General features: G+C 46.5%; 1 protein-coding gene across 2 annotated transcripts; it reads left to right on the top strand.

The window, feature by feature from the left end:
• The first annotated feature begins 1,841 nt into the window (after nt 1-1,841).
• EFHC1 (EF-hand domain containing 1) lies at nt 1,842-25,960 on the top strand. 2 transcript variants are annotated; one of them, XM_033142690.1, is made up of 11 exons: nt 1,842-1,958; nt 4,345-4,566; nt 7,311-7,598; nt 11,140-11,289; nt 12,153-12,345; nt 13,324-13,544; nt 14,520-14,660; nt 17,249-17,462; nt 20,389-20,536; nt 22,412-22,625; nt 25,854-25,960. In XM_033142690.1, exons 1-11 carry the CDS (start codon nt 1,896-1,898, stop codon nt 25,923-25,925), a joined length of 1,926 nt encoding a protein of 641 aa, XP_032998581.1. In that variant the 5' UTR covers nt 1,842-1,895; the 3' UTR covers nt 25,926-25,960. The 2 variants fall into 2 exon arrangements, with proteins under 2 accessions (XP_032998581.1, XP_032998582.1); XM_033142691.1 differs by lacking the exon at nt 22,412-22,625 and having other exon boundaries at nt 25,854-25,915.
• The last annotated feature ends 756 nt before the right edge of the window (nt 25,961-26,716 follow it).

The raw sequence follows: 26,716 nt of genomic DNA, 5'->3' as shown, positions 1-26,716 counted from the left end.
CTTACCCTTGAGGCTTGTCCTCACTTCTGCTTGTTCCAAGCCCTAGACAGCATGGGTCTGAGCAGTTTCCCTTCTGGTCCGCTCCTTCCCTTTCTTTAACTCTAAACCAGAACCAGTGACCATCTTCAGAAAACCCGGTTGCTGTTTGCTCCAATTGAGTGCTAAAGAGCAGTTTTCCTCAGAGGCAAGCAGCAGGACAAAAGGAACTCTGAATAAGCCCTTGCAGAGCTACTTTATTTTAATTCAGTAGATTCCTTTATAAATAATAATTTGGCCAAAGTTACATTTCTACTATTATAAGTACTGTATAAAATACTAGTGCTGTCCGTGTCCCGCTCTCTGGGACTTCACAAGTCACACGTTCATAGCTCCTCAAGTTGTCAGTGGTTGAATGTATACTTCATACTTGGTTGCCTAAAACCTGGTATTAAAAATGAAGACCTGGTCCCATTTAATGTATTGGAAGGTTTGTGACTGGCATCAGTGGGCCTAGAGATAAGCATGTATGAACACTTCTGAATTACATTTAGTTTGAAAGAGCACTTTGAGGACCAATCAGGTGATTCTGAAAATAACTTCACTGTAATCGGTTATTCCCGAGATCCTCTTTAGCAACAATACCTTCCTCAGATACTTTCCATAATCAATCGCTGACACTTCTCTACGTTTCCAAGGAGACTTAGGCAGGACAGATGTGTTAATTCAAAGGTTTGTTGTCAGGTAAAGTAAAACTGATTATCTGCAACTTTTACTTTGCAGACGTCAGTAGGTCTAGATGATTAACAGCAATTGAAAATGTAGGCCTATTTACAATAATACTTGCTCACCAAGAATTGTGTACTTACGCCTTTCAAGGGATGGTTTTTAATGATAATTTTAAGAAATACATTAAAAATAAGGGCGTGGGTGGGTTGTATATTCCTTTTTTCAACCAAGGAGTGTTAGTTTTGATACTGCACAAATGACTTCTCCTTGTTCATCTCCTGAAGTCTGTATTGTTCGGAACATTTGCACATTTATACTGCATTAACAAATGTTAAATGAAGGGAATCAAAAATAAAAGTTGAGAAATTTAAAATAAATATTGAGTCATCTGTATATTTTGTCACTGAATCTGAAAGAAAAGAGAAGTCTCTTAGTGGAACTTATGGGAGAAATTGTTCCATGGGGGGGGGGGGAGCAGCGAAGAACTCTGCAGAATGGTGAGAATTGTCCTGGAAGCAATTTCACTTATAATCTGTGATATTTTAAATGTATTTTAATATTTGATGGAAGCCACTCAGAGTGGCTGGAGAGACCCAGCCACATGGGCGGGGTACAAATAATAAATTATTATTATTATTATTATTATTATTATTATTATTATTCACTTTCCAAGGAAGCCTCGTCTCTTTCCCTTGCATATTAGGTGGGGGGGGGGCGTTTCACTAACAATGCCATGCCACTTCTAAACTTCATCTACAAAAAGTTCAGAGTCATTTTTTAAAGAAAAACACTCAATCCCATATTGTACTATCCGGCCCTAAGCATTTTTTCATATAGAAGCACCTGCTGCTGCCACGATGCTAAAATTACACTGTAAGCATTGGTGCCAACTCCTAGGGGTCGAGGTCTCTTCCGTGTCCCCCCCCCCGCCCCAACATATTTGACGGGGGCCAACTCTGCGATTCGTTGAAATGCAAGAAACAGAGCCCCCACCCCACCCCACGACTTTTTTGCTGGGAGGGGGCGGGAAGCAGCCTAAGGAGGAGGAGGAGGGGCTGCTGCGCAAAGCGCGCGCGCAAGGAGGTGCGCTCCGTCTCTCTCGCGCGCGGCGCGTCGACGGTCGCCGAGGAAACGCGCGTGTTGCCCGGCTGCGAACGGGGAAGGGAGCCGCCTGGCCTCCGCTCGGCGCCATGAGCTCCCAGCCGGTGCAAGGGCTGCCCCTCCTGCCGGGCTCGTCGTTCCGGGACCCCACGGTGAGCACAGGCAGGCGCCCCGCCGGAGCCGCGCTCCTTCCCCGAGAAAGCGCCACTGACTGCGCAAAATAGCTCCAAGGAGGGTCTTTGCGGGGAGCGGGTGGGCTGAATGCCTGGCCCCCAGGGCCGGATTTAGGTTGGGATGGGGCCCTAAGCTACTGAAGGTAATGGGGTTCTTTATATGTGCAGCTGCCCTTTGTCAGCAACAAATTGTCGCTGTTTTTTTGCGTTGAATATATGCGATATGGTAATTTATGGACCTAATAGGTAGGCCCTACCTAAAGCCATTTGCACAAGACAAAATATGTATTTTATCGAAGTAATTGTCGAACTGAAATACAATTAAGAAGAAGCATATTAATAGTGAAATACAATTAAGAAGAAGCATATTAATAGTGAAATACAATTAAGAAGAAGTATATCGGTAGTGAAATAATTATTAAGCTCTAATTTAAAACGATGTAGGTTTTATTTTATTTGTTTTTTATCTTCTATTTTGGAAATGTACATCCAGTTTTCCCCCCCTTTACATCCCCCCCCCCAAGAGAGTGGGGCCCTAAGCTATAGCTTGTGTAGCTTATGGAGGTAAATCCGGCACTGCCTGGCCCCCTTATAATTCCCGGATCCAGCATGGCTAAGTACAGTGGTACCTCGGGTTACAGGTGCTTTAGGTTACAGACTCCGCTAACCCAGAAATAGTACCTTGGGTTAAGAACTTTGCTTCAGGATGAGAACAGAAATCGCGTGGCGGTGACAGCGGGAAGCCCCATTAGCTAAAGTGGTGCTTCAGGTTAAGAACAGTTTCAGGTTAAGAACGGACCTCCGGAACGAATTAAGTTTTTAACCCAAGGTACCACTGTACTGTACTGTACTGAACTGGGGTGGGCTTTGAGAATAGGGTGCCCTGAGCGAGGACAATATTTAGAGGAGGGGGGAAAAAACACCGCCCCCCTGTTTCTTATTTTCACAATAATGTCTTTTGGGACAGGTGTTTTTAAAGGTAGCAACATCAACCTCATGTGACTGAAGAGCTCGGGGTGGGTCCTGAAGGGAACAGGGTGCGGCTCTGCCAGAGGGCCGATGGGTGGGCCTCCCTCCCTCAACTGTCTGTTCCTTAGGAAGACCAAAGGCCAGAGTGGAGGAGAGTGCAGGGAAGTTAGCCAGAAGCACCTATGATGTGTAAGCAAACCATTTATCATAAAGGCAGTGCAGTCTCTGCTTCCCTCATTTCAGAAAGGAACATGCACCCTGGGTTTGCTCCTGGAACCCCTGGGATCTTGCATTGTTCAGAGATTGGGGTGGCGTGTGCAACACTAAATTTTGTTATATCCCACCTTTTGCCCCCTGGTGGAGGCTCATGGCGGCTTACAGATAAAATGAAAAACGGCTAACAATCATTTAAAAACAATAGAATTAGAACTCTCCAAAACCAATTAAAAACATATAGATAAATAAAAAAACAACAACAACACAGTGGCACCAGCCCCTGCCCCTGCCCCACTAAAAGCAGCAATTTATCCAAAGCCTTCACTTGCCAATGGAAGGACAGCAAAGAGGAAGCCAGAGTTAACTTCTCCAGGGAGCCACCACGGAGGAGGCCGAGCTGGCTTGGGTTGATAGGAACTGAAGTCCAACAGTGGCCGGAGGCTGGAGCAAGTTCTCCACCATCCCTGGAACAGGGCATCCAACCCTCTGCATATTCCACTCTCCTCTCTGCAAAGCCAGATATCCAGGGCTTTTCAGAAACATCCACCCTCCCCATGGATCCCTGGCCAGAAAACCCAAAAGGGTGTTTGTAATGTATTTCCCTCTCTCCCGCTGGTCATGAATGTATGTGTGAGGGTTGTTTGTTTGCAATCTACTCTGGGTTGCCTTAGGCAAGATAAAGTGACTTACAAATTTAATAAATAAAAATAATAAAGTAGTAGAGGAAGCCACACCTTGGGACAGGGGGTGACAGTCAGATTGTGGAAGAAGAAGATTGAAGCGATTTAAAGTTTGAGAGGCAGAGGAGCGTGTTTGTGTTTAGGAGAGTGGCATGCCTTAGGGACAACTCAGTATCCCTGGCATGGATCCTGACCATCCTTCCCTAAAGTGTTCAGAGGCGCCTCCTATAAATATGCCACTTCTGCCTGGCATTTTTGAGGCACAAAATCCCCCCCCCCCCGTCTCCCGGCGGCATGGCTGCCAACATTTCACAGCTGGGAACTGGGGCACTCATGCAACTCCCACCCACAATTTCATGCCAAGGATCATGGCATGTGCCCTGACCCTATCCCCCTACGCAGGGTGTTCCCTCCCCCAGCTGCTGTACATTATGCGCCTTTGCTCAGCAATGACAGTGATATGTCCCGCATCCGACTCTTGGTTTTCTTTCTTCCCTTAGAAAACTGCCTTTCACCGCTCTCAGACCTTGGGTTACAAGAATGGCTTTGCCTTTAAGAGGTTTCCAACCACAGGGATCGGTGGCCAACGGCTTCATGTCAACCAGTTGTCCCCAGCTGAACTGGATGAACTGGCCAACAAGAGACCCACTTTGACCTATGGCCAAGCCAAGCAAGCCCCACCTTCAGACTTCATCCCAGCCCATGTGGCTTTTGACAAAAAGGTATTGTTCAAAAACATCTCGTTTCAGAAATGCCCAGTCCTGGAAAAGTGTCTGTTGGGAAGCTCAGGGAACATATTATTTTTGAATATGTCTTTGGCAAAAAGAAGATAACCAAAGCCTGGCTTGAAAGAGAAATTCCTTGTTTAGAAAGAGACCCATGGTATTTCAGTGTCCTAAGAGTTCTCCTAGAGACCATGGCTAGAAGGCGGCCAGTCCGAATAGTTGGAAGAGAAGCTGGATTAATGATGGCAAGAGAACTGATGAGCATATTCATGTTTCTGTTTTCAAAACTGTGCTGCGTGAACTAATCTAGGTGTGCAGGTGTCAGAGTTTTGTGTCAGAAATGAGTCACAGCTGAATCCCAGTCCAGGGGAAGAGGACGCTGTGTCTAAATCACAGAGCCTAGGGCTTGCTGATCAGAAGATCGGCGGTTCGAATCCCCGCGACGGAGTGAGCTCCTGTTGCTCGGTCCCTACTACTGCCCACCTAGCAGTTCGAAAGCACGTCAAAGTGCAAGTAGATAAATAGGTACCGCTCTGGCGGGAAGGTAAACGGCGTTTCCATGCGCTGCTCTGGTTCGCCAGAAGCGGCTTAGTCATGATGGCCACATGACTCGGAAGCTGTATGCCGGCTCCCTTGGCCAGTAAAGCAAGATGAGTGCCGCAACCCCAGAGTTGTCCACAACTCTGTCCATTTACCTTTACCTTTACCTAATGGCAAGTTCTTTCTGCCCATGTTTCCTTCCCCAGATCGCCTCTTCCCAGCTGTTTTCTCTCTCTCAAGAGGACTCCATGCATTTAAAGCATGCGATGCCCCCCAAAAGTATCCCAAAATTGTATTTTTTTATGGGTGCTGGGAATTTCAGCTCTGTGAGGGGTAAACCGCAGTTCCCAGACTTATTTGGAGAAAGCAAGTGCTTTAAATCTATGGTGTGTCTGGAATTAACCTCCACAGAGCAAAAAACACCTGGGGAGAAAACTTGGTTTTCTTCACACCATGCAGATGATAAAATTATATGCTTTTATGAGAAAATCAGTACCTGTTTTCTGAGGTACTAATTTTTGATCAGTATCCAGGTAGAATGCAAACTGGGATAGTCCATAGCATTAGGTGTTGTCTGAACACACCACTGGCAGCACTTCTAGAACAAATTGGGTAATAATATGAAAGTACAGGCATGCCTTTTCAGCAATAGTTAAGGACTGATTAGCTGTTTATTGTTGGTATCTAGCAGTTACCGGTAATTTATTTAAACGTTTCTACACTTATAGACAACCTTTCTCTTATGTGGGGAGATTTATATGAAAATGTGAGCTATTTATTTAGTTACATATTTTTCAATCATTGTATAAGGTATAGCAAGTTTTGTTTCATTATTAAGGGAAGCGATATACAGACAATTGGAAGTCAATTTTTAATTGTTATTTATAATTCTTTGCTTTTTTCTGTGTGTTTTGTTTTTTCAAATATTATTTTTTGTGGATTATAATGTCTAGATTATATGTTTTTTTGGGTTTGTTTGTTTGTTTATTTGTTTCTATTGGTTGATTTGATATGGTTGTATTTTAGAAGTCTGAAATTAAATAAAGCTATTTATTTAAATATTTTAAATATTAAAAAAAATAAAAAAGAAAAAAAGAAAACCTTAAGGCAGCTCATATCAATATAAACAATATAATTAATTCAGTATACCCTATTATTGCACCCCAAACAAGCTCATTCTCCATGATCACCTGTGCTGAGGAAAGAAAGTTCCTGTTTTATTTTCTTCAGATTCCTCTTGGTTGAAAGACATTTAACCTCAGGGTGATACCTTAAGCCCACCTGACCTATTTTCATAGGACTAAAGGAAATGGAGACGATTGGGCAGCTTGTTGCTGCCGTTGGTCTCATGTTGGATGGAGCTTTCCTCCTGTTTCCAGAGACACCAAATCCTTTTATACCTCCTGGGTTTAGCATGTCCCTATGTGCTCACACTCTCACAGGATCCGCTCCCTACAAGAGAAGGGCGGGCTGAATTTTTCAGCTTTCAAATTCCAAAACCAGGGTTGCTAAAATAGTTGTACCATGACTTGGGAATTCAAAAGGTATTTTGGTTACATTAATATGTTAGTTTTGTAAAATAATTTAGTTTGAGTAAAATCTGTGTAAATAAGTGGCATAGAAATAAGTGCCAAATACTTGCAGTTATATTATGTACAATAGCTTGGATGTTCCACCTCCTTTTGTGTGAGACAAGGGTTAAGATCTGCCTCTGATAGAAAGCTTTGCATTCCCCCTTTTCCTTTTCTGGTTGTTTTCTTTTTATCTAGATTAGTTTGTTTTTATTGTATTGTATGTTGAAAAGTTTCAGTATATTTTTTTAAAAAAGGATTGCCAAGTATTTGCAAAACAAAATCGAAAATTCTTTCTAGTAGCACCTTAGAGACCAAGTATTTGCAGTTATATTATATATTAATATCAATATTATTATTTATTTAGCGTTACCTGATATTCTGAGAAGGTAAAATTTAAATTCTTTGGTTTCACAAAAGCAGTTTATGTGCTTCTCCATCAAACGTAGATTTACGAAGCAGACTTGAATTCCTCACACTCAAAAACGTATTTTAAAAATCTTTCACTAAAGAAATTTGCAAAAATTTAAGTTTCACCTCCTAAAATGACACACCCTTCTACAGGAGTGCCTCCTGCAATTTTACCATGAAAGAAATGCCTTGTGTCTCACGGGGCTCTTTTCCCTGCAGGTGCTGAAGTTTGACGGTTACTTTCAGGAAGACGTCCCCATATCTACGGAAGAGCACTTCCGCATCCGCCAAGTGGGCATTTATTATTACCTGGAAGATGATAGCATGTCTGTCATGGAGCCCATTGTGGAAAACTCTGGGATTCCCCAGGGCAAGTTCATCAAACGCCAACGTCTGCCCAAGAACGATCGTGGGGACCATTATCACTGGAAGGACCTGAACAGAGGAATCAACATCACTATCTATGGCAAGACCTTCCGGATCGTTGATTGTGATGCCTTCACCGAGGTACTGGCACCAGTGCTGTCAAGTATCCCGTTTTCCCCGGGAATCTCCCTTATTTCAAGCAGTTTCCCGCTGCTATCCCTTATTTTTTATATCCCTTTAATTTCCCGTTTTTCAAAGGAAGCAGCTCCTCTCCCTCCCCCTGCTGGCCAGGGACTGGGAAGACCTCGCCTCCTTGCAGCCTCAAAGCAAGCGGGAGCCATTTCCCGCGCTTACAGGCGTCGTAGCCCATGGGCAGCGTTTCCAAAATACAGTAAGCCTACTGCGCGCGTTCGCACCAGTGCCGCCCACTTTTGCTTCTGGCTCCGCCCACCACTGCCATGTGACTGTCCCCGGGATAGGTGAGGCTGCTGATCCCTTATTTTCAAATCCGAAACTTGACAGCTATGACTGGCACCTCGGCCGCTAATTTCCAGAAGTGACTGGGGGGGGGGGGAGTAGGAAATGAGTCAATTGCAGTATTGCAATATACGTGTTACAAAACAGATCTTTTGTCTCCCCTTTCAATTCATAGATTCTTTTTCACAGTTCATTTACATTTAGGGAGACACTTTTGTCATAGCCATCTTGCAGTTGGGGGGAAATGACGGAGAGAGAGAGAGGTGGGGGGTTGTACAGTTGTACCTCGGGTTACGCACGCTTCGGGTTGCGTACTTTTCGGGTTACAAACTCCCGTAACCCGGAAGTGTAACCCGCCCCGCACGCGATCCGTGCACGCACAGAAGCATTCTGCGTGCTTCGCGCATGCGCAAAACATGTTACGTACGTTTCGGGTTACATACAGCGACCCGGAACCAATTAATTACGTAACCCAAGGTACAACTGTATTCTTTCGTTCTGCTGCCTAGTGTTCGTGGTAGGGCAGGCATGGCCAAACTTGGCCCTCCAGCTGTTTTGGGACTACAATTCCCATCATCCTTGACCACTGGTCCTGTTAGCTAGGGTTGATGGGAGTTGTAGTCCCAAAACAGCTGGAGGGCCAAGTTTGGCCATGCCTGTGGTAGGGGGTTGGGTCAGCATCCTGTGGCTAGGTCCTTGTTTATATATTTTTTTTAATTTTTTTTTCGATATTGTGATAGATCAGTGGGTTCCTGAGCTTGCTTGGTTGTGTTCTTTTGATTGCAATGTGGTTTTTTGTATGTGTTTGGGGAGACAGGTTGTTGGGTCAGGTTAGCCACATTGTATGCTGTTGTCGTGTGGTGTAGTGGTTAAGAGTGGTAGACTCGTAATCTGGTGAACCGGGTTCGCGTCTCCGCTCCTCCACATGCAGCTGCTGGGTGACCTTGGGCTAGTCACACTTCTCTGAAGTCCCTCAGCCCCACTCACCTCACAGAGTGTTTGTTGTGGGGGAGGAAGGGAAAGGATATTGTTAGCCGCTTTGAGACTCCTTCGGGTAGTGATAAAGCGGGATATCAAATCCAAACTACTCTTCTTCTTCTTCTTCTTCTTCTTCTTCTTCTTGTTCTGTGTATGTGATGAACAGGAACCACACTGGGGTGAAGGCATCCTCCTTTGTTTGTCCCTGTGCTAGTTCAAGTTTGTCAATCAACTTTCCCATACATTTTGTTTTTTTTTTTTTATAAGAATTTATTGGCATTTTTCTATAACAACATATACCCACACCCACACCTACAATTAAACAAATGCAAAACAGATAAAACAAATACAAACAGTGTCAAGCTTTCTTATTGCATCTTTCTAGAGAAAAAAAAAATTTCTATTTCCATATCTTGACCATTGACTTCCCCTGCCTTTTCACCTTCGAGTTTATATCCTTAATCTATTTTATAACCATTTCTCCTGCAAAAAAACATTAACTTCAATTTTATAATTACATTCAATTATATCTTCAACATTTTACTAAAAATGCATCATCATAATAATACCTCATCATTTAATCTTCTTGATCCATAAACTTAATCCACTTAAATTCACTTTACTTATACTCCACCTCATAGATCTTCACAAATCATTCTCATCTAATCTATCTCTTCTATCCTTAAGGTTGCTGCTAGTAACGTAATAACTTGAAATATCTCCTTTCATGTTCAAATAAAAAATATAACGAAATGTTGTTGACAGTATTCACCCTCCGATTTCAATTTACCATATCAGGCTACTTAAAGTTTTACTTGATGCCTCACCCCACACCCCCTCTGTCCATTATTCTTCTCCTGGTGGCATCAGCACTGAACTTCCGTATCTCTTCCCTCTCCAAACGTCCACAGATCCAGGCACAGTCCAAACCTCTCCTTGCCACGAGTTCAGAGGTGTCCATCTCATCATCTCTCAGCTTCTTCGGTTCTTTGTAACATTCCTTTTCTTCTTGTAGATACCTTAATTCTCTGTCCCTGGCCCCCGAGCTCACACCTCGGGGACTGGATATACGAAATCTTAACGTCGCCTTGGGGCTGCCACCCCCAAAAAGCGAATTTCTTCTCCGAAGTAGCTCATTCATTTCTCTCCATCTTTGCATCCATCCTCTCAGCTCTTTGGCAAGGCTTTCTTCCAAAGTATCAAAAGTTTTATAAGCCTCCTCTGTGGGCAATTGGTTCCATTTCAGACCCCCACACAAGGCTTTGACTTTTCTATAAAGCAGTTCCACCTTCAAGGCAGTGAGTCTCTGTTCGTCCGTTAGTCCAGAGTTCAATACCAGTTCAAGGACAAATCCCAGCATACTGGCAGAGGAGGAGGAAGCGGGTGTCATATTTCTACTCCCCTCTTTGTTCATCGCCATTTTCCTGAGCTGGAGCGCAAATACCGCAACTTTAAAAGGAGATATTTTCCTCTAGTTAACTTCCCGAAAGAAAAGTTTGCCAGTCTCATGTGTCAATTTTAAATACATTATAGCCAGTTCTGTAGCAGCAATCACTCAGATTGGTTAGATTCTTGATCTCGAAGGGAGGGAGGACAGGCTGCCTTTCTCCTTCCCCCCGGATCGTTCCAAAAGCACGATTTCTGATCAAATTCTTTACTCACGACCACCGGGTTCTTTTAGCTCCATTCTTCAAAGGTAGAACTTGGACGCTCACCGCGGGCTCTGTCGCCGCATTTGCATCCCGGTTGGGGCATGTCCCCGAAGCCCAGCTCCGTTTGCCCTTCACCCCCACTCCCCCTTTACAGGGGGGGCAAGGGAAGGGTTCGGAGCCTCCGCGGGCGCAGCCGGGGAGCCCAGGGTGCGGGACGCTCTTCCCGCACCCCAACCGGAGCCGCGCGCTGCGGTAGCGCGGCTCCTAACCCCCGGGATGGACAAGGCGCTTCGGACCCGAAGCAGCCTTCGACCACCCGGCGATGGCGTCGCCGCCGGAAGTCCAACTTTCCCATACATTTTGATACCAGTGGTCTGTCTGTGTTCACTCCTGATAGGCCCTTCTTGTGTCTAGTCATGACGTTTCTGGCTGCTGATATTAAGTGACTCAAGAGTTCCTTGTCTTGGATTAAACTGCCCCTTGGATGGAGATTTTGTAAATTGAAGCCCCTTTGCTGCTCTGCAGTTCCTTGCTGTCTTTAGCCCGGCATTAATGACATGGCTGTCTTCCCCTAGACTTTTCTGGAGAGCCAGGGAATAGAACTGAACCCTCCGGAGAGAATGATTTTTGACCCTTACACAGAGCTGCGTAAGATGCCTCTGCGCACGTACGTCACACCCTCAGATTTCGACCAACTCAAGCAGTTTTTGGCCTTTGACAAGAAGGTGAGTCTCTGGTTTGTTCTATTTCAGATTCTTTCTAACACACTTTTCTATATAATGATGATGATGATTACTACTACTACTACTACTACTGCTGCTGCTGTAGTAATAATACACTGTAAATTCGAAGCAGCAAATTAGCCCCCTATGATAAAATCAAGAAAATAGCAATCAATAAAACATGCAAGTAAACAAAACAATTAAAACAGGAGAAGATTAATCACTAAAAAGGCAGTCTGAATAATAATAATAATAATAATAATAATAATAATAATAATAATGTGCCAGTATGAAATGGAGACTCTGCTTCTTTCTTTCTTTCTTTCTTTCTTTCTTTCTTTCTTTCTTTCTTTCTCTCTCTCTCTCTCTCTCTCTCTCTCTCTCTCTCTCTCCCTCTCCCTCTCCTTCCTTCCTTCCTTCCTTCCTTCCTTCCTCCTTTCCTCCATCTCTCCCTTCCTTTATTTAGAACTTGGACTTATTACTGGCGTTCTCATATGATTTACACAGCTGCCTTATACTGAGTCAGACCATCTAAATCCAATTCAGCATGTTTTAAACAGATTTTTATGTGCATGTAGTTTTAATTCTATTAATGTTTAATTGTGTTTTAATTGTTGTTTTTCCTGTGCTTTTAGCAATACTTGGTTTTTATCTGTAAGCTGCCTTTGAGTCCCGTCAGGGGAAAAGGTGGGGTACAAATAAATTCTTCTTCTTCACCATCATCATCATCTTCATCACCTAAGACTGCCTCCTCTGATTGCATCTTTTTCTTAGGGTCCCTTTTTCAGTGGAGGTTGAGATTCAGTGGGGCTGAGCAAAGTCTGTTCTCTCTCACCCTGAGTTCTGGCCCCTCCCGTGCCTTTCAGGTCCTCCGCTTCTATGCCATGTGGGATGATACCGAGAGCATGTTTGGTGAGAACCGGCGTTTCATCATCCACTACTACTTGGCCGATGACACAGTGGAGGTCCGGGAGGTGCATGAGCGGAATGACGGCCGGGACCCTTTCCCTGTGCTGATAAGACGCCAGCACCTGCCCAAAAAGCTTGCAGAGAAGAAAGGTAAAGGGCACCTGTGCTTTATCTTTTAGGGTTAATGTGCAAAAGGAATACCTAACTGGAAAAACTGGCGTGCAGAAGGTAAGTGTGCAGGCAAGAGTATTTGGGTGCAGCGTGAATCCCATTAACATTTTGTATACCAGGAACGCATTCAGTGCTATTTTTCTAGAAAAGGAGGTGCCGGACCTTACCACGAACTTCTCCCTTGTTCTCTTAGAATGGCAATGGCGCCCACTGGTTAGCTCCGGCTGGAAAACATCCCTGAAGGCATTAATATGAGAAAGTGGGGGCTAGATCTATGGCAGGCAGTAGCCAGGATGAGAAGTATGTGTGAGGCTGGGAGAGGGCCCTTTTTCAGACAGATGTGCTACATTTAGACAGGTCTTCTAGCATGCGATGGGGTTAAAGCAAAGTTACCCACCACACCGGTTAAATACCCTGTTCTGATCACGTTGCTGTCTAAAGTCCTAAATGTACTGTTGTCTTTCCGAAGGATGCTGCGTTTTCTTAAGTTTGCTAAATATTGCCTGATGTTCTGAGGTCCTTTGGAAATTACTTCCAGAGTCTAAGCGTGATCAGTTCTGATCGGTTTAAAATGGCTTGTCCCGTTTTAATTGCTGAGTACAGGCTGCAGTGTTATCGTCATTGCGACTGTTTGTCCCCGGAGATAGTTCGACAGCCGAATACAGTGGTATCTTGGGTTGCGTACTTAATTCGTTCTGGAGGTCTGTTCTTAACCTGAAACTGTTCTTAACCTGAGACACCACTTTAGCTAATAGGGCCTCCTGCTGCTGCTGTGCGGTGGTGGCGCGATTTCTTTTCTCATCCTGAAGCAAAGTTCTTAACTATTTCTGGGTTAGCGGAGCCTGTAACCTGAAGCGTCTGTAAGCTGAAGCGTCTGTAACCTGAAGTACCACTGTACTTTCCTTCCTTAGGAGTAATCGAAGACAGGACACATCTAACCCTCTTTTCTTCCGCTAGGACCCTTCCCAACTTGTGTGCTGGAGATCTCTGATCAGGAGGTCCTGGAATGGTTCACGGCTAAAGATTTTGCCGTAGGCAAATCCACTACCCTCCTTGGGCGCTCTTTTTTCATCTATGATTGTGACGAGTTCACGCGGCAGTTTTATCAGGATAAGTTTGGCATCACTGACTTCCATCCAGTCGATGTACGGAAGCCTCCTCCGGAGGAAGTCAAGCAGGTAATGGCGGGGAGCAGGAGGGGGGAAGATGGTGTTTGACTCAAGGCTAAGGCTCCAATCCCTGCCCTGCAAGAAAACCCAACTGAGCAAGGGACCATGTGCAAACACCTCTCTGCTTACGGAGTGTTGGCCTCCAGTGTGGTGTAGTGGTTAAGAGCGGTAGACTCGTAATCTGGGGAACCGGGTTCGCGTCTCCGCTCCTCCACATGCAGCTGCTGGGTGACCTTGGGCCAGACACACTTCTCTGAAGTCTCTCAGTCCCACTCACCTCACAGAGTGTTTGTTGTGGGGGAGGAAGGGAAAGGAGACTGTTAGCCGCTTTGAGACTCCTTCGGGTAGTGATAAAGCGGGATATCAAATCCAAACACCTCTTCTTCTTCCTTCAGCCATTCAAGCGTGTCGGAAACAGCATGGCTCGGGACGCCTTGCTGTCCACAGTAGCTTCCCCATCAATGTTGAACCATGTGTAGGTTCAAGATTGAGCCTCACAAGGGCTCTACTAAGGCTGCACACCAGAGAGACATCCTCACACACACCCCTCCCCAATTCAAATGGACAAACCGCATTTTCATATTAAGTTGCAGGGCAGCCACCTCTAATGAGTATCTCATTCCAAAAATGGGATACTGATTGACCGCTATTGAGAGATCATCCGCTGTCGTTAGCTCCCCTCAATAAAACTCAAATCAGCTCTCCAAGACAGGCAGCAAGCGATCAGTTCTACAAAGGATCGTCTGCCTATTGACATAACACCAGAGATCTGACACCAGCAGAAACTTGGGGGTGAAGTTAGCTGGGACGCCTCAGAGAGTATTGACAGAGGACTGTCCCATGCCCCTTCATCCCTGATGCAATAGAGAATAATGTTGATATAACAGAAGGTGCAAAGTGAATGAAGTCCACTCTGTGATCTTGTGAACAAAGTTGCATAGCGTTGTGTTATATTTCTTTATTTGTGGCTTCTTTCCTCTGCAGGAAATCCCCCCGTACAACGGTTATGGTTTCCTTGAAGACTCTCTCCAAAACTGCTTCAGTCTGATTCCTCAAGCGCCCAAGAAAAACGTTCTCAAGATGCTAGAGAACGACCGAAAAGTGTTGCGCTATGCAGTTAGGCTGGTGAGATGTGCTTTCTGGAGTGAAGGATGGGTTTTGGAGACTGAGATATGCTTTCTGAAGTGAAGGATGGGTTTTGGAGACTGAAATGTGCTTTCTGAAGTGAAGGATGGGTTTTGGAGACCGTGAGATGTGCTTTCTGGAGTGAAGGATGGGTTTTGGAGACTGGGTGTTCTCATCTCTAAGGGCAATCTTTCAAAGCCCCAAATGGCTGGATTTTTGTTTAGCATGGAAGATTACTCCAAAAGTAGGTGTGTCTAGGCAGGGGCGAAGCCTAAATGGGGCATTGGGGACACTGCTTCACCTGGCCTGCTGCTGCTGCTCGATGGCTGGGGCAGAAGGGAACAGGTAGGTCACTGTGCCAGCCTGGAGCTGCTGCTGTGATCCGTCCCAGATGCCAACAAGTGATGGCAGTGCCCTGGGCTCAGGACCCAGTAGATCAGAAGCCGGCTCAACTTCTCCCCAGCCTGGAATGCTCTGCTACACACAGGGATCCCTTCAGCAGGTGGGACAGGGAGGTCCATGCCAGCAGAGCGATGTTGGCATTACTCTGCAAGCAGATGCCGTCAGGGCTGAATGGGAGGGACACCCACCCTGCTGCCCAGTCTTGATGCAGGTGGCATTTGGATTGCAGCGTCCATTGATCATTCTACTCATTAAGGCTTGCAGTCCTAATGTTAACCCTTCTCATGATGCTTTCAACATCTCAGGATATCCGTTTAGTGATGTTATTTCTTCTTCAGTGTACATGGCATTTGAAGTATAAGCCAAAAAGCAAAATTCCCTGTGCTGAGGAGTTTTAATCTGCTGCAGAACAGTGAGGAGGCATGGAAGGAAGGAAAGGAGGAGGAGAGGCTGTGCTAAAAGGTGGCACACATTCCTGCTGTATTGTCTCCCGTTTTCCTCATTGCATCCTCAACCTTCTCAGCAAAGTCCAGCATCAGAACTACAGACCGTTAGCAAACAACAGAGTTGACAGCAGTTGAATTTACAAATAGTGAACCTGTTTTTCACAGGAACAGGCTGTGAGAACAAAATAAAAAATAGAAAAATTCCTTCCAGTAGCACCTTACAGACAAACTACCGTATATACTTGAGTACAAGCCGACCTGAATATAAGCTGAGGCACCTAATTTTACTACAAAAAACTGAGAAGGCTTATTGACTCGAGTATAAGCCGGGTATGCGTGTGCGTGTCAGTGGCAGAGGAGGAGGAGAAAGCAGTGGGAAAGGGCTCTTTCCGACTGCTCTCTCCTCCTACCCCTCCGTCTTTGCCGCTGTCGGTGGCAGCAGGGAAGGAGGAGGAGGGAACAGCCGGAAAGGGCTCTTTCAGGCTGCTCCCCCCCCCCCATGGCCGCTGCTCACAAGAGAAGGGATCATAGCTGCGTTTGGGAGAGGCACAGCGCAGCGCCTTTCCCAACCGCGGCTCCGATCTCTGCCCTTTCGAGAGGCGGGCGGCTACGGCAGGAGCAGCGGCCCGAAAGTGCTCCTTTCTTGCCGCTCCTCCCCCTGCCGCCGCCCACCTCACTCGAGTATATACTGAGTATATACAGTAAGTTTGTTCTTGGTAGGAGCTTTCGTGTGCATGCACACTTCTTCAGATACACTGAAACAGAAGTCGCCAGACCCTTATATATAGTGAGAGGGTGAGGAGGGGTATTACTCAGAAGGGTGGTGGGTGAATGGCTGATGGGTGTGGAAAACCTGTTGACGACTGTTAACGACTGCAATTGGTCTTACAGGAAAAAGCAAGGGGTGAGATGGCCAAAAATAGCTTTGTCATGTATAAAGAGATAAGAATCCAATGTCTTTGTTCAGACCAGGTCTCTCCATGGTTTTAAGCTGTGAGAAATGTGCCCTGTTACGTCCTTTAGAGCCGTGGTTCCCACAGGGGGGCAATTTGATTTTTAAGGGGCGGCTATTCAAGAACGAGTTATTAACAGTGAATGGCCTTTTAGGCTTCCTCCACGTGAATAGGAGTTCACTTTTTGAATAAAAAGAATTACATGTCACGGGGAGGGGGGGGCATCAGGAGTTTAGAGGTCCTTAGGTGGGGAATGGCCAAAAAAAGGTTGGGAGGCAGTGCTTCAGTGCCTTCTTAAGAGGCTTTCTGAGTTCTTAGTTTCTTGGAAGCAGATTTCTAGCCAGCTCAGTTGTTTCAGTTGTCAGTGTGGTGTAGTGGTTAAGAGCGGTAGACTTGTAAACTGGGGAATCGGGTTCGTGTCTCCGCTCCTCCACATGCAGCTGCTGGGTGACCTTGGTCTAGTCACACTTCTCTGAAGTCTCTCAGCCCCACTCACCTCACGGAGTGTTTGTTGTGGGGGAGGAAGGGAATGGAGAATGTTAGCTGCTTTGAGACTCCTTAGGGTAGTGATAAAGCGGGATATCAAATCCAAACTCCTCCTCTTCTTCCTCCTGTCTGACAGAAGCGAACAGGGTGGTGGTTCTGTGCTATATACCAGGACGGAGAGACAGACGGAGTGGGGTGGGGGTGGCAGCACAGTTGGGGGAGGTCAGGTGCGAGGTGCCATCCCAACCGCACTGCCTGTTGCTGCTCCCAGTGCAGTGATCTCTGTACGTAATCTCTGCAGGAATCGCCCAATCCTGAAGACAGCAAGCGTCCTTTTGTGCTCTCCTATTGCCTTGCCACCGACATGATGAGTATCTATGAACGACCTGTGCGCAATTCGGGAAGAATTGGAGGCAAATTCCTAGCCAAGACCAAGGTGTGCAAGCCAAACTCCACTACAGACAACCCTGTTTACTATGAGCCACCTGACTTCACCATTGGAGCCATGGTGGAAGGTGAGTAGAAGACAGCAGGTAAGTAAACTGGATGCTCTTATGTAGAAAACAGCAATGTTCCCGGTGTTTTCTCTGTTGGCTATCCAGAATGTAGTCAGCCTTTGCTATTGTGCTGCTCAATATCTTGGCATGCAGTTGAATAATAAATATTGAAGTCATAATAGACCGTTTAGAAGCATTTTTTTTTCCCAATTTCCCTTGCATTTGTGAGGCACAGTGCTGAAACCCAACTAGCTCAGAACTGACAATCTGGCTAAAGCACTGCTGAACCCTTTGCTGAGGAATCTGAGTTCTTTAAGGTCATCCTAAAGGTGTTCTCATCTCTAAGGGAAATCTTTCAAGCCCCAAATGGTTGGATGGCATGGAGGATTACCGTATTTTTCGTTCCATAGGGCACACCGGACCATAGGGCGCACCTCGTTTTTAGAGGAGGAAACAAGGGGGGGGGAATATTTTTCTGGTTTTCCTCCTCTAAAAGCCCTGTTTTTTTGAGGATCAACTAAAAGTTTTGTAGCTTTTTTTGCAAAGGGAAAAGCCCTGGTTTTTTTGAGGATCAGCTAAAGGTTTTGCAGCTTTTTTTGCTAAGGGAAAAGCCCTGGTTTTTTGAGGATCAGCTAAAGGTTTTGCAGCTTTTTTGCAAAGGGGAAAACCCTGTTTTTTTGAGGATCAGCTGAAAGTTTTGCAGCTTTTTTTGCAAAGGGGGAAAAGCAAAGAGGAAAAGCCCCGTTTTTATAGGGTTCAACTCACATTTCTGCAGCTTCTAAAGGAAAGGGAGCCTTTTCTACAGTTTCCAGACAGATAATCTAATCAGCCAGTCACATGTCGCTGGGGAAACAAACAACCTCCCTCTGCAGCACATTCAACAAAGGAGGGCGGGGCTGAAAGGGAGCCGGGACTCTTATCTCTCTCCCGATCTCTTGCTGATCAGCTGCTGAGCGGGGTCCTTTCAACACTCCCTTTTCTCTTTGTAAAATAAAAAGCATGATCCTCTTTTGGCCCCTGGGCAATTCAGCTCCAGGGACCACCATTCGCTCCATAAGACACACAGATATTTCCCCTTACTTTTTAAGAGGGGAAAAGTGCGTCTTATGGAGCGAAAAATGTGGTACTCCAAAAGTAGGAGTGTCTAGGCAGGGGCGAAGCCTAAATGGGGCATCGGCGACGCTGCTTCACAAGGTCTGCTGCTGCTCGCTGGCTGGGGCAGAAGGGAACAGGTAAGGTTACTGTGCCAGCCTGGAGCTGGCGCTGTGATCCATCCCACCTTACGCTGGGGAGTAAAAGTGGGAGAGAGCTTTTTCATTCATGACCTGTCTTGTAGGCATCCAACTGGCTGCTGTGGGGAAATGGGGTGCTAGTCTAGGTGGGCGTTTTGCCTGATTCACTAGGGCATTTAAACTCCAGACCCTCTACATTGTAGGGAGAACAAAGCAACAAGGAATTGAGACAGAAGCAGAAAATGCTGCCTGTTCACTGTTTTAACTCCGCAGAGGACTCACCAGAGAGCTGTAGAACTGGGCACAACCACACCATTCTCTGCTCTCTGGTGATTGTAGGCACGAAGTACCGTATTTTTCGGTCCATAAGGTGCTCTGGACCACTAGATGCACCTGTTTTTTAAAGGGGGAAAAACCAGGAAAAAATATTTTCCTGGCTTTCCTCCTCTAAAGGGCAGGGAGGGGGGTGCTGGAGGGGGAGCCCTTCACAGCGACTCATCCCCGCTTGCTTTAAAGGGACATGGGGACAAAGGGAGAACGCTCCGTTTCTCCCCTCCTCCCCATGTCCCTTTAAAGCATGCGGGAATGAGCCTGCTTTTGGCATCAGCACGCGGGGTGGTGGAGAAAGCAGCAGCATCCCCGCTGTTTTCTCCACCACCCGCACCTTTGGGATCGCCGGGCAGCACGTGGGGTGGTGGAGGAAATCCTCCACCAACCTCCCTGCCTGCCGCCCACCGATCCCAAAAGCAGGCATCGCAGCTGCCTCCCCGCACCTCCCACCAAACGCAGTGGGGGATGGGGAGAGGCAGCAGGAAGTGAAGGGGATGTTGCTGGGTTGTGCCAGGTGCTGGCACGATCCAGCAACATCCCCTTCACTTCCCGCTGCCTCCCCTCATCCCCCGCTGCATTTGGCGGGAGGTGGGGGGAGGCAGCGGAGATGTTTCTGGATCGTGCCCAGCACCTCCATTTGCCGAAAGAAGCTTCTTTTGGCGAACGGAGGTGCTGGCACGATCCAGCAACATCCACTTCGCTTCCTGCTGCCTCCCCCCATCCCTCACCGCATTCAGCAGGAAGTGGGGGGAGGAAGCGGAGATGTTGCTGGATCGTGCCCAGCATCTTGCAGCGAACGGAGGTACTGGCACGATCCAGCAACATCGCCGCTGCCTCTCCTGCCGAATGCGCACAGGGATTTTCCCTTCCTTTTTAGGAGGGGAAAAGTGCATCTTATGGAGCGTAAAATATGGTAGACTGCCAAGCTGCAGGATCAGATGAAAACTTTGGCACCTTGGTAAAGGTAAAGGGACCCCTGACCATTAGGTCCAGTCGTGGACGACTCTGGGGTTGCAGCACTCATCTCGCTTCATTGGCCGAGGGAGCCGGCGTACAGCTTCCGGGTCATGTGGCCAGCATGACTAAGCCGCTTCTGGCGAACCAGAGCAGCGCACGGAAATGCCGTTTACCTTCCCGCCCAAGCAGTACCTATTTATCTACTTGCACTTTTGACGTGCTTTCAAACTGCTAGGTTGGCAGGAACTGGGACCAAGCAATGGGAGCTCACCCCATTGCGGGGATTCGAACCGCCAACCTTCTGATCGGCGCCACCCGCGTCCTTGGAACCTTGGACTGGACACTTGTTCTTCAAAGAAAGTGCTCAATCGTCTGCGCAGCTAGTGCTTAATGGTGAACACTGGTTTTCTTTTCTTCCATCCCAGTGTTCAGCCACAGGTTCATCATCGTGGATGCTGATTCATTTGTCCTGAAGTATATGGAAAGCAATTTGGAGAGTTTCCCACCAGCCGTTGTGCAGTCCATGAGGGATCACTTCGCACCTCGCCAGGCAGCAGCAGAGGCAGTAAAGAGGTGGGCTTTTAAAGAAAACCCATGCAAACGTTTCTCCAGACATCATTCGATTCTTCTTGGGTTGCTTCATTCCATGTTTTTTAGCTTGACGCTATCCATGCCCATCCTAGGGCCATTATGTGCATTGTGCAGACTAAGGTCCCCATCTTACATTATCACCACGGGGAGGGAATCATTGTAGCACAGTCCCTCAGACACTCTAGAAGTACCGTGAACATCCTCATGCCACATACAGGGAGCCTATGCTACTCTTCCTTTACTAGCTGCTAGGGAGTAAGAGTGGGAGAGAGCTTTTTCATTCATGACCTGTCTTGTAGGCATGCAACTGGCTGCTGTGGGAAATGGGGTGCTAGTCCAGGTGGGCATTTTGCCTGATTCACTAGGGCATTTAAAATGAATCTTAGAACAGTCCAACCCCTGAGAGAATCCATTCCACTTCATACGCTTACCTGTATGTTAAGTTTTCCATCAATTCTAATCAATGTCTGTCAGGAAACCGCCCTCGCCGCAGCGGGAAGCGATCCCGGGGCGGTTGCAGTACAGGGAGCCCCCGTCTCCGTTGAGCAGTTTGCCGTCCTCCTCGAATGGAGGAAGCGACCGCTCTTCCAGTGGGGAGGGGGAGATGGAGAAGGAAGTCGGAGCAGGGGCTGTGGCAGGGGTGGAGAGCCTCTGCACCAGGCTGGAAGAGGGGGAGAGGAACCCTTTCCGTCGCCCCGTTTGGGCAGAGAGGAAGGACGTAGAGGGGGGAGGCGGGGGTTCAGGATCCCACGCCTCTTATGTTGGGCAAAGAACCGGAAACAGACATTCCCGGACTCTGCAGAGGGATGAGCTGGATGTCTTTATTTTAGCTCCACTGTAAATAGCTGCACAATAAAGAACTTAGTTTTTAGAAGTTCTGCATCTGCCTGATTCCTCATGAGTAACCACTGAAAAGCCTTACAATGTCCATTCAAACATTTCAGGAGTGTGCGTGTCTTATTCTGAATACTCTTAAAGGGTGTATGCTAAACTTTCTACCCTAATGGTGAGGGGTTTTCCTTTTTTACATGCAGGGTGCTATTTGTTGCCGGGGAGCAATTCTCCACCTGCTGTCTCAAATTGTGACACCTATCAGAAGTTGTAGAGGAAAGAAGCAATATCTAGGAGGAAAATGAGAATATTTGGTCCTAGTTGTTTCAGTGAACCAATATAGGAAACGGTTGGCTACTCTTGGTTTACCTTTGTTCGTCAAATGTGCAACTTCCCACTTTAGGAATTGTGCAGTTTAACCAGAAAAGGCACGGGGGGGGGGGGGACAGAAAGCTTTGTCTAGCTGCAAAATAGAACCCAAAATTCCTACCTTACTCGGAATTCTGATAAATTTTATCACAGCAGTGCTTATGATTTACAAGCCTTAATCATTTTCTCTTGTAGGTGGATTCACTAAAAATTTAGTAGATTAATCAGCGGGGCTGTGAGTTAGGAGCAAGCTGCTGCGTTTCTGTTAGAACAACAGCAAACCCTTTAAGAAGGGACTTTCTGGCATATTTCATTTATTAAATAGTAATTTGAATGTGGAGGATAGGGGTGCCTGGCGTGCTCTGGTCCATGGGGTCACGAAGAGTCGGACACGACTGAACGACTGAACAACAACAAATTTGAATGTCTTTGTTGAGGTTTTGCCAGTATGCAAATTTATCTAATTTTAAATCAGTTTCGCTAACAGGCTGGTGAATAAGGAACACCCAGTCTGTTCATCTTTAAGGCGACAGCCCTAATGAACTGTATGTAAGCCTTTCGAGATCGTGGTAGCCAAGACAGACAGGCTTATGCACAACGGAGGAAGCATACTTGCCGGCTCCAGTGAAAGACGTTCCTCCCCCCACCCCCTTGTAGGTTAGCTTCAGATGAGCCTAACAAGCAGGAGCTGGATGCCCTGACTGAGCAGATACAAGAGCACATGAGGCGGCACAACTACTTGCCAGACAGCAGCATGCAGGCAGCGTTCCTCCAGCAAGACAAAGATGGCTCCGGGCTCCTCAGCAGAGAAGAGTTCTGTGCCCTCTGTGACCACTTCAAAGTGCCTGTTGATGACCCCCTTTTCCAGAAGGTGAGGAGTAGGAATAGTCACCATATCTGACTTTTGCCAGGAAAGCCACGGCAGCGATTTGCACTAATCTGACCGCTTGTCTGGTGCACACGTACAGGAGAAACTCAAAAAAATTAGAATACTGTGGAAAAGTCCATTTATGTAATCAATTGTTTTCATTAGCTACTGGGGTTTAATATATGAGATAGACTCATGACATGCAAAGCGAGATATGTCAAGCCTTTGCTTGTTATACTTGTGATGATTATGGCGTACAGCTGATGAAAACCCCGAAGTTGAAATTGTTAATTTGGGGTTCTCATCAGCTGTACGCCATAATCATCACAATAACAATAAACAAATAAAGGCTTGGCATATCTCGCTTTGCATGTCATGAGTCTATCTCATATATTAGTTTCACCTTTTAAGTTGAATTACTGAAAGAAATGAACCTTTCCACGATACTCTAATTTTTCGAGTTTCACCTGTATTCTCATGAATTCAGTGGCACTCGCTCCCGAGTCCGTTTTCATCATATCGTATGCCAGCATTAGGACAAGGGAAGGCAATGTGGCCAGCAGCAAGGGGCCGCGATGGAATCGTAAAACCAGCAAATAGTGGCGCTGCTTTTTTGAAAAGAATTTGTAATGTACTTCTGGTACAATGCTAGTTTCCTCTTCACTGTTGGTGAACGGCGAAGAGTCCGGGAACAAGTCAAAACCAACAGTGACAGTAAAGTATTCATGACCTTTGGGTTACTTTTATTTTTAAAATAAATAAATAGTAGATAATGAGTGAACAAAGCTTCCTCTTTGCTGCCATGTTGGAAGTGCCCTTAGCCTTAGATCTGTTGACAATTCAAGTTGCAGTACCGTATATACCTGAGAATAAACCCAAGTTTTTCAGCACATTTTTAGTGCCGAAAAATCCGCCCTCCGTTTATACTCACGGCCAGCGGCGGGTAAGGGATGAGCGGCGAGAAAGAGCGGCGAGAAAGGAACAAGCGCTCCTTCCTCCTTGGGGCAAAGGCAGTGGAGTAGTCCCCGCCCCCTCCCTCCCCAGCTGACTCTCCGGGAAGGCAGCGGCTTGAGTCGTGTCCTTCTCCCTTAGGTTCTTTCCCGAGTCAGGGAGTCTCTCCTGTCTCTCTCAAACACACATACACAACCGCGGCTACACACACACACCACCTCTCCCAGCGGCTGGCCAGCCAAGCTCCTGCGTCTGGATCACTTTCCCCCATTTAAGAGGCTACACTAGTAAACAGAGAGTTAAAAAGGTGGGTGATCCTTGCTGTTGCCCTGTTAAGGTGAAGGATCGATAGGATGGGTGGGGGGGGGGGAAGAGATCTGCCAGGCTTTTCCTGCAAGCTCTTCCTTCCTTCTTCAACCCTCCCCACAGAGCTTGCCTCTCTCTCTCTCTCTCTCTCTCTCTCTCTCTCTCTCTCCCCCTCCCTCTCTGTCTCTTCCTCTTGTGATACTCCTTAGTTCACTCATGCCTGGCAAGTTGTGAAAATTATTACGATAAATGGCCTCAAAAGTTTTGCTTTTTAATAAATCTCTTTAGCAGCACCTCCTCCTCTCCTTGGCACAGTAAGAATCCCCACCAGTTGGACAACAGCCACATAAAAGGAGCTGTGAGCTCAAATCAAATTCACACCCCAAGTAGATTTGCCTGGGGGCAGGGATTCAATTTGCATCTTGCAAATCCAGTGACATTCTTTGGTTTCAAAGGAAGAGCCTGTGTATTTCAGTTCTTCACCTCAATGGGAAAGGGAACAGGAATAAACAAAAGGTGCCTTTTGCAAGCTGCTAAGCTGCTCTCTTGAGCTGCTTTAGGTTCCCGACCTTGCCAAATTATAGCAAACTGTTAATTGTCCTTTCTTACTGTAATTGCTCCTCTAGTTCCTGGTTTATGCTTTCTGGGCTGTAGCTCAGTATAGATCACCTGCCTTGCATTGCCCCAGGTTCATTGCCCCAGGTAGAGTCAGAAACTCTGGAAAGCTGCTGCCAGTCAGTGTAGACAATACTAAACAAGATTGACCAAAACAAGTTTGCTCCATCTTCCCTGTGCACAGCCCTTCAGATACAACAGAATAACAAAACCATTCACAGAGTTGGAAGGGAACTGCCAGAGTCATCTAGTCCAACCCCCTCCCTGCAATGCAGGAATCTTTTGCCCAACATGAGGCTTGAAACCACAACCCTGAGATTAAGAGTCTCATGCTTTACTGACTGAGGTTTGTTTATGTTTCCTGTTTTCTTTTCCCAAGCAGAGATAATGTGTAAATGTGGTGTCAGCTCCCTTAAAAAAGGTCAGCAACTCTGGGGAACCTTTCCTTAAAAAGGTCAACAACTTTGGGGTTCCCAACTCTGGGAAAGGGGGGCCCTGGCGGAGGAGGAGGGCTGCTTTCAGGCTGCTGCTCCTTCCTCCTCCGCTGCCTTTGCTTCTGTCGGTTTATACTCAAGTCAATAAGTTTCCCCAGTTTTTTGTGGTAAAATTAGGTGCCTCGGCTTGTGTTTGGGTCGACTTATACTCGCGTATATACGGTAATTAGAATTGGCATAAATTTAGGAGAGGGCGTCCCTCACTTGGTGAGGTGTATTGCATGTTTTCCCAGATGCCATTTGCCTAATTTCTCCTAGGAAATAAATTCCTTCCAGTAGCACCTTAGAGACCAACTAAGTTTGTTCTTGGTATGAGCTTTCGTGTGCATGCACACTTCTTCAAACTTAGTTGGTCTCTAAGGTGCTACTGGAAGGAATTTTTTATTTTATTTTGTTTTGACTATGGCAGACCAACACGGCTACCTACCTGTAACTTCTCCTAGGAAATTAGAAGTAGCGATCCTTGGGATTTTTTCCGATATGGGTTCCTTCCACACCAGCCCTTTTCTCTTGAATTGCCCTCTGTGGCTCACTCACTTTTTAACAGTGTCCACATTGTTGTGAGCTCTTTGCATTTAAGTGGTTTTTGGAGGTGCCGTTTTTTCAGACCTCATTTTGTGGTGATCGTGTGTGTGTGTGTGTGTGTGTGTGTGTGTGTAGGGGGGGGGAATACAAAGCAATTGCTCTACTAGCCCGACCAACTGTTTTCAGGGTTCCTGTTGGCGACAAACGTATTTCTCACTACTGTGGAGCCGCATTTGTTCTTGAATACCAGATACATTACAAACTGCCCCCCTGCTAGTGAAATGGTAATAATATTACCAGATTTTTCAGCTACTTGACTTTCCTTCCTTTTCTCTTCCAGCTGATCGCCCTTTGTTCCCACGGTGAAAACCAGATCAGATATCCCAACTTTCTCCGAGTTTTTGAGGGATGAGCACCAAAAGGTATAAGAAGCGGCAGCAGCAGCAGGGACTTTTGCATATAGATCAATACGGATTAAACAGCTAATTCTTGTGCACTTGCTGTGGTCTCTTTTCCCTTCCACCCTGTAAACTTGGCAGAAATGGGCATCACTGCATGCTCATTCCAGTTGAATACCTTAAACCCTCTGAGAAAGAGCTCCCAAAATTGTAATCACACTAGATAGATAGATAGATAGATATGGTAGATATGGGGGGGGGCGCTTTGGACCTAGATGCGGAAAGTCACAAACCTTTTTACTTTACCATGCCACTTATCACAACTAATTCATTTTCTACTCTAGAAGTGACCCCATGTCTGATGTTCAGCAACATCCCCCTGTAAAGGTGAAGGTGAAGGGACCCCTGACCATTAGGTCCAGTCGTGTCCGACTCTGGGGTTGTGGCGCTCATCTCACTTTACTGGCCGAGGGAGCCGGCGTACAGCTTCCAGGTCATGTGGCCAGCATGACTCAAGCCGTTTATGGCGAACCAGAGCAGCGCACGGAAATGCCGTTTACCTTCCTGCCGGAGCGGTCCCTATTTATCTGCTTGCACTTTGACGTGCTTTCGAACTGCCAGGTTGGCAGGAAACATCCCCCTGTACTGACCCACATTTGCTGTTTGATTGGCAAGGGGGGCGCAAAAGAGAGACTATTCAAAAGTGAAGTAATTTGTAGCTGAGGTATGGTCAGGGCTGGGACATTTTGCTGCTAGAGGCAAAACAGGGAATCTACCCCATTGCAGTCTCCTCCTCCATTGGTCG

Source organism: Lacerta agilis, chromosome 3, assembly GCF_009819535.1.
Source record: "Lacerta agilis isolate rLacAgi1 chromosome 3, rLacAgi1.pri, whole genome shotgun sequence".
NCBI classification, from domain to species: Eukaryota; Metazoa; Chordata; class Lepidosauria; order Squamata; family Lacertidae; genus Lacerta; species Lacerta agilis.
Note: the sequence above shows the minus strand (reverse complement) of the source record. Positions and strands in the feature narration are given on the sequence as shown.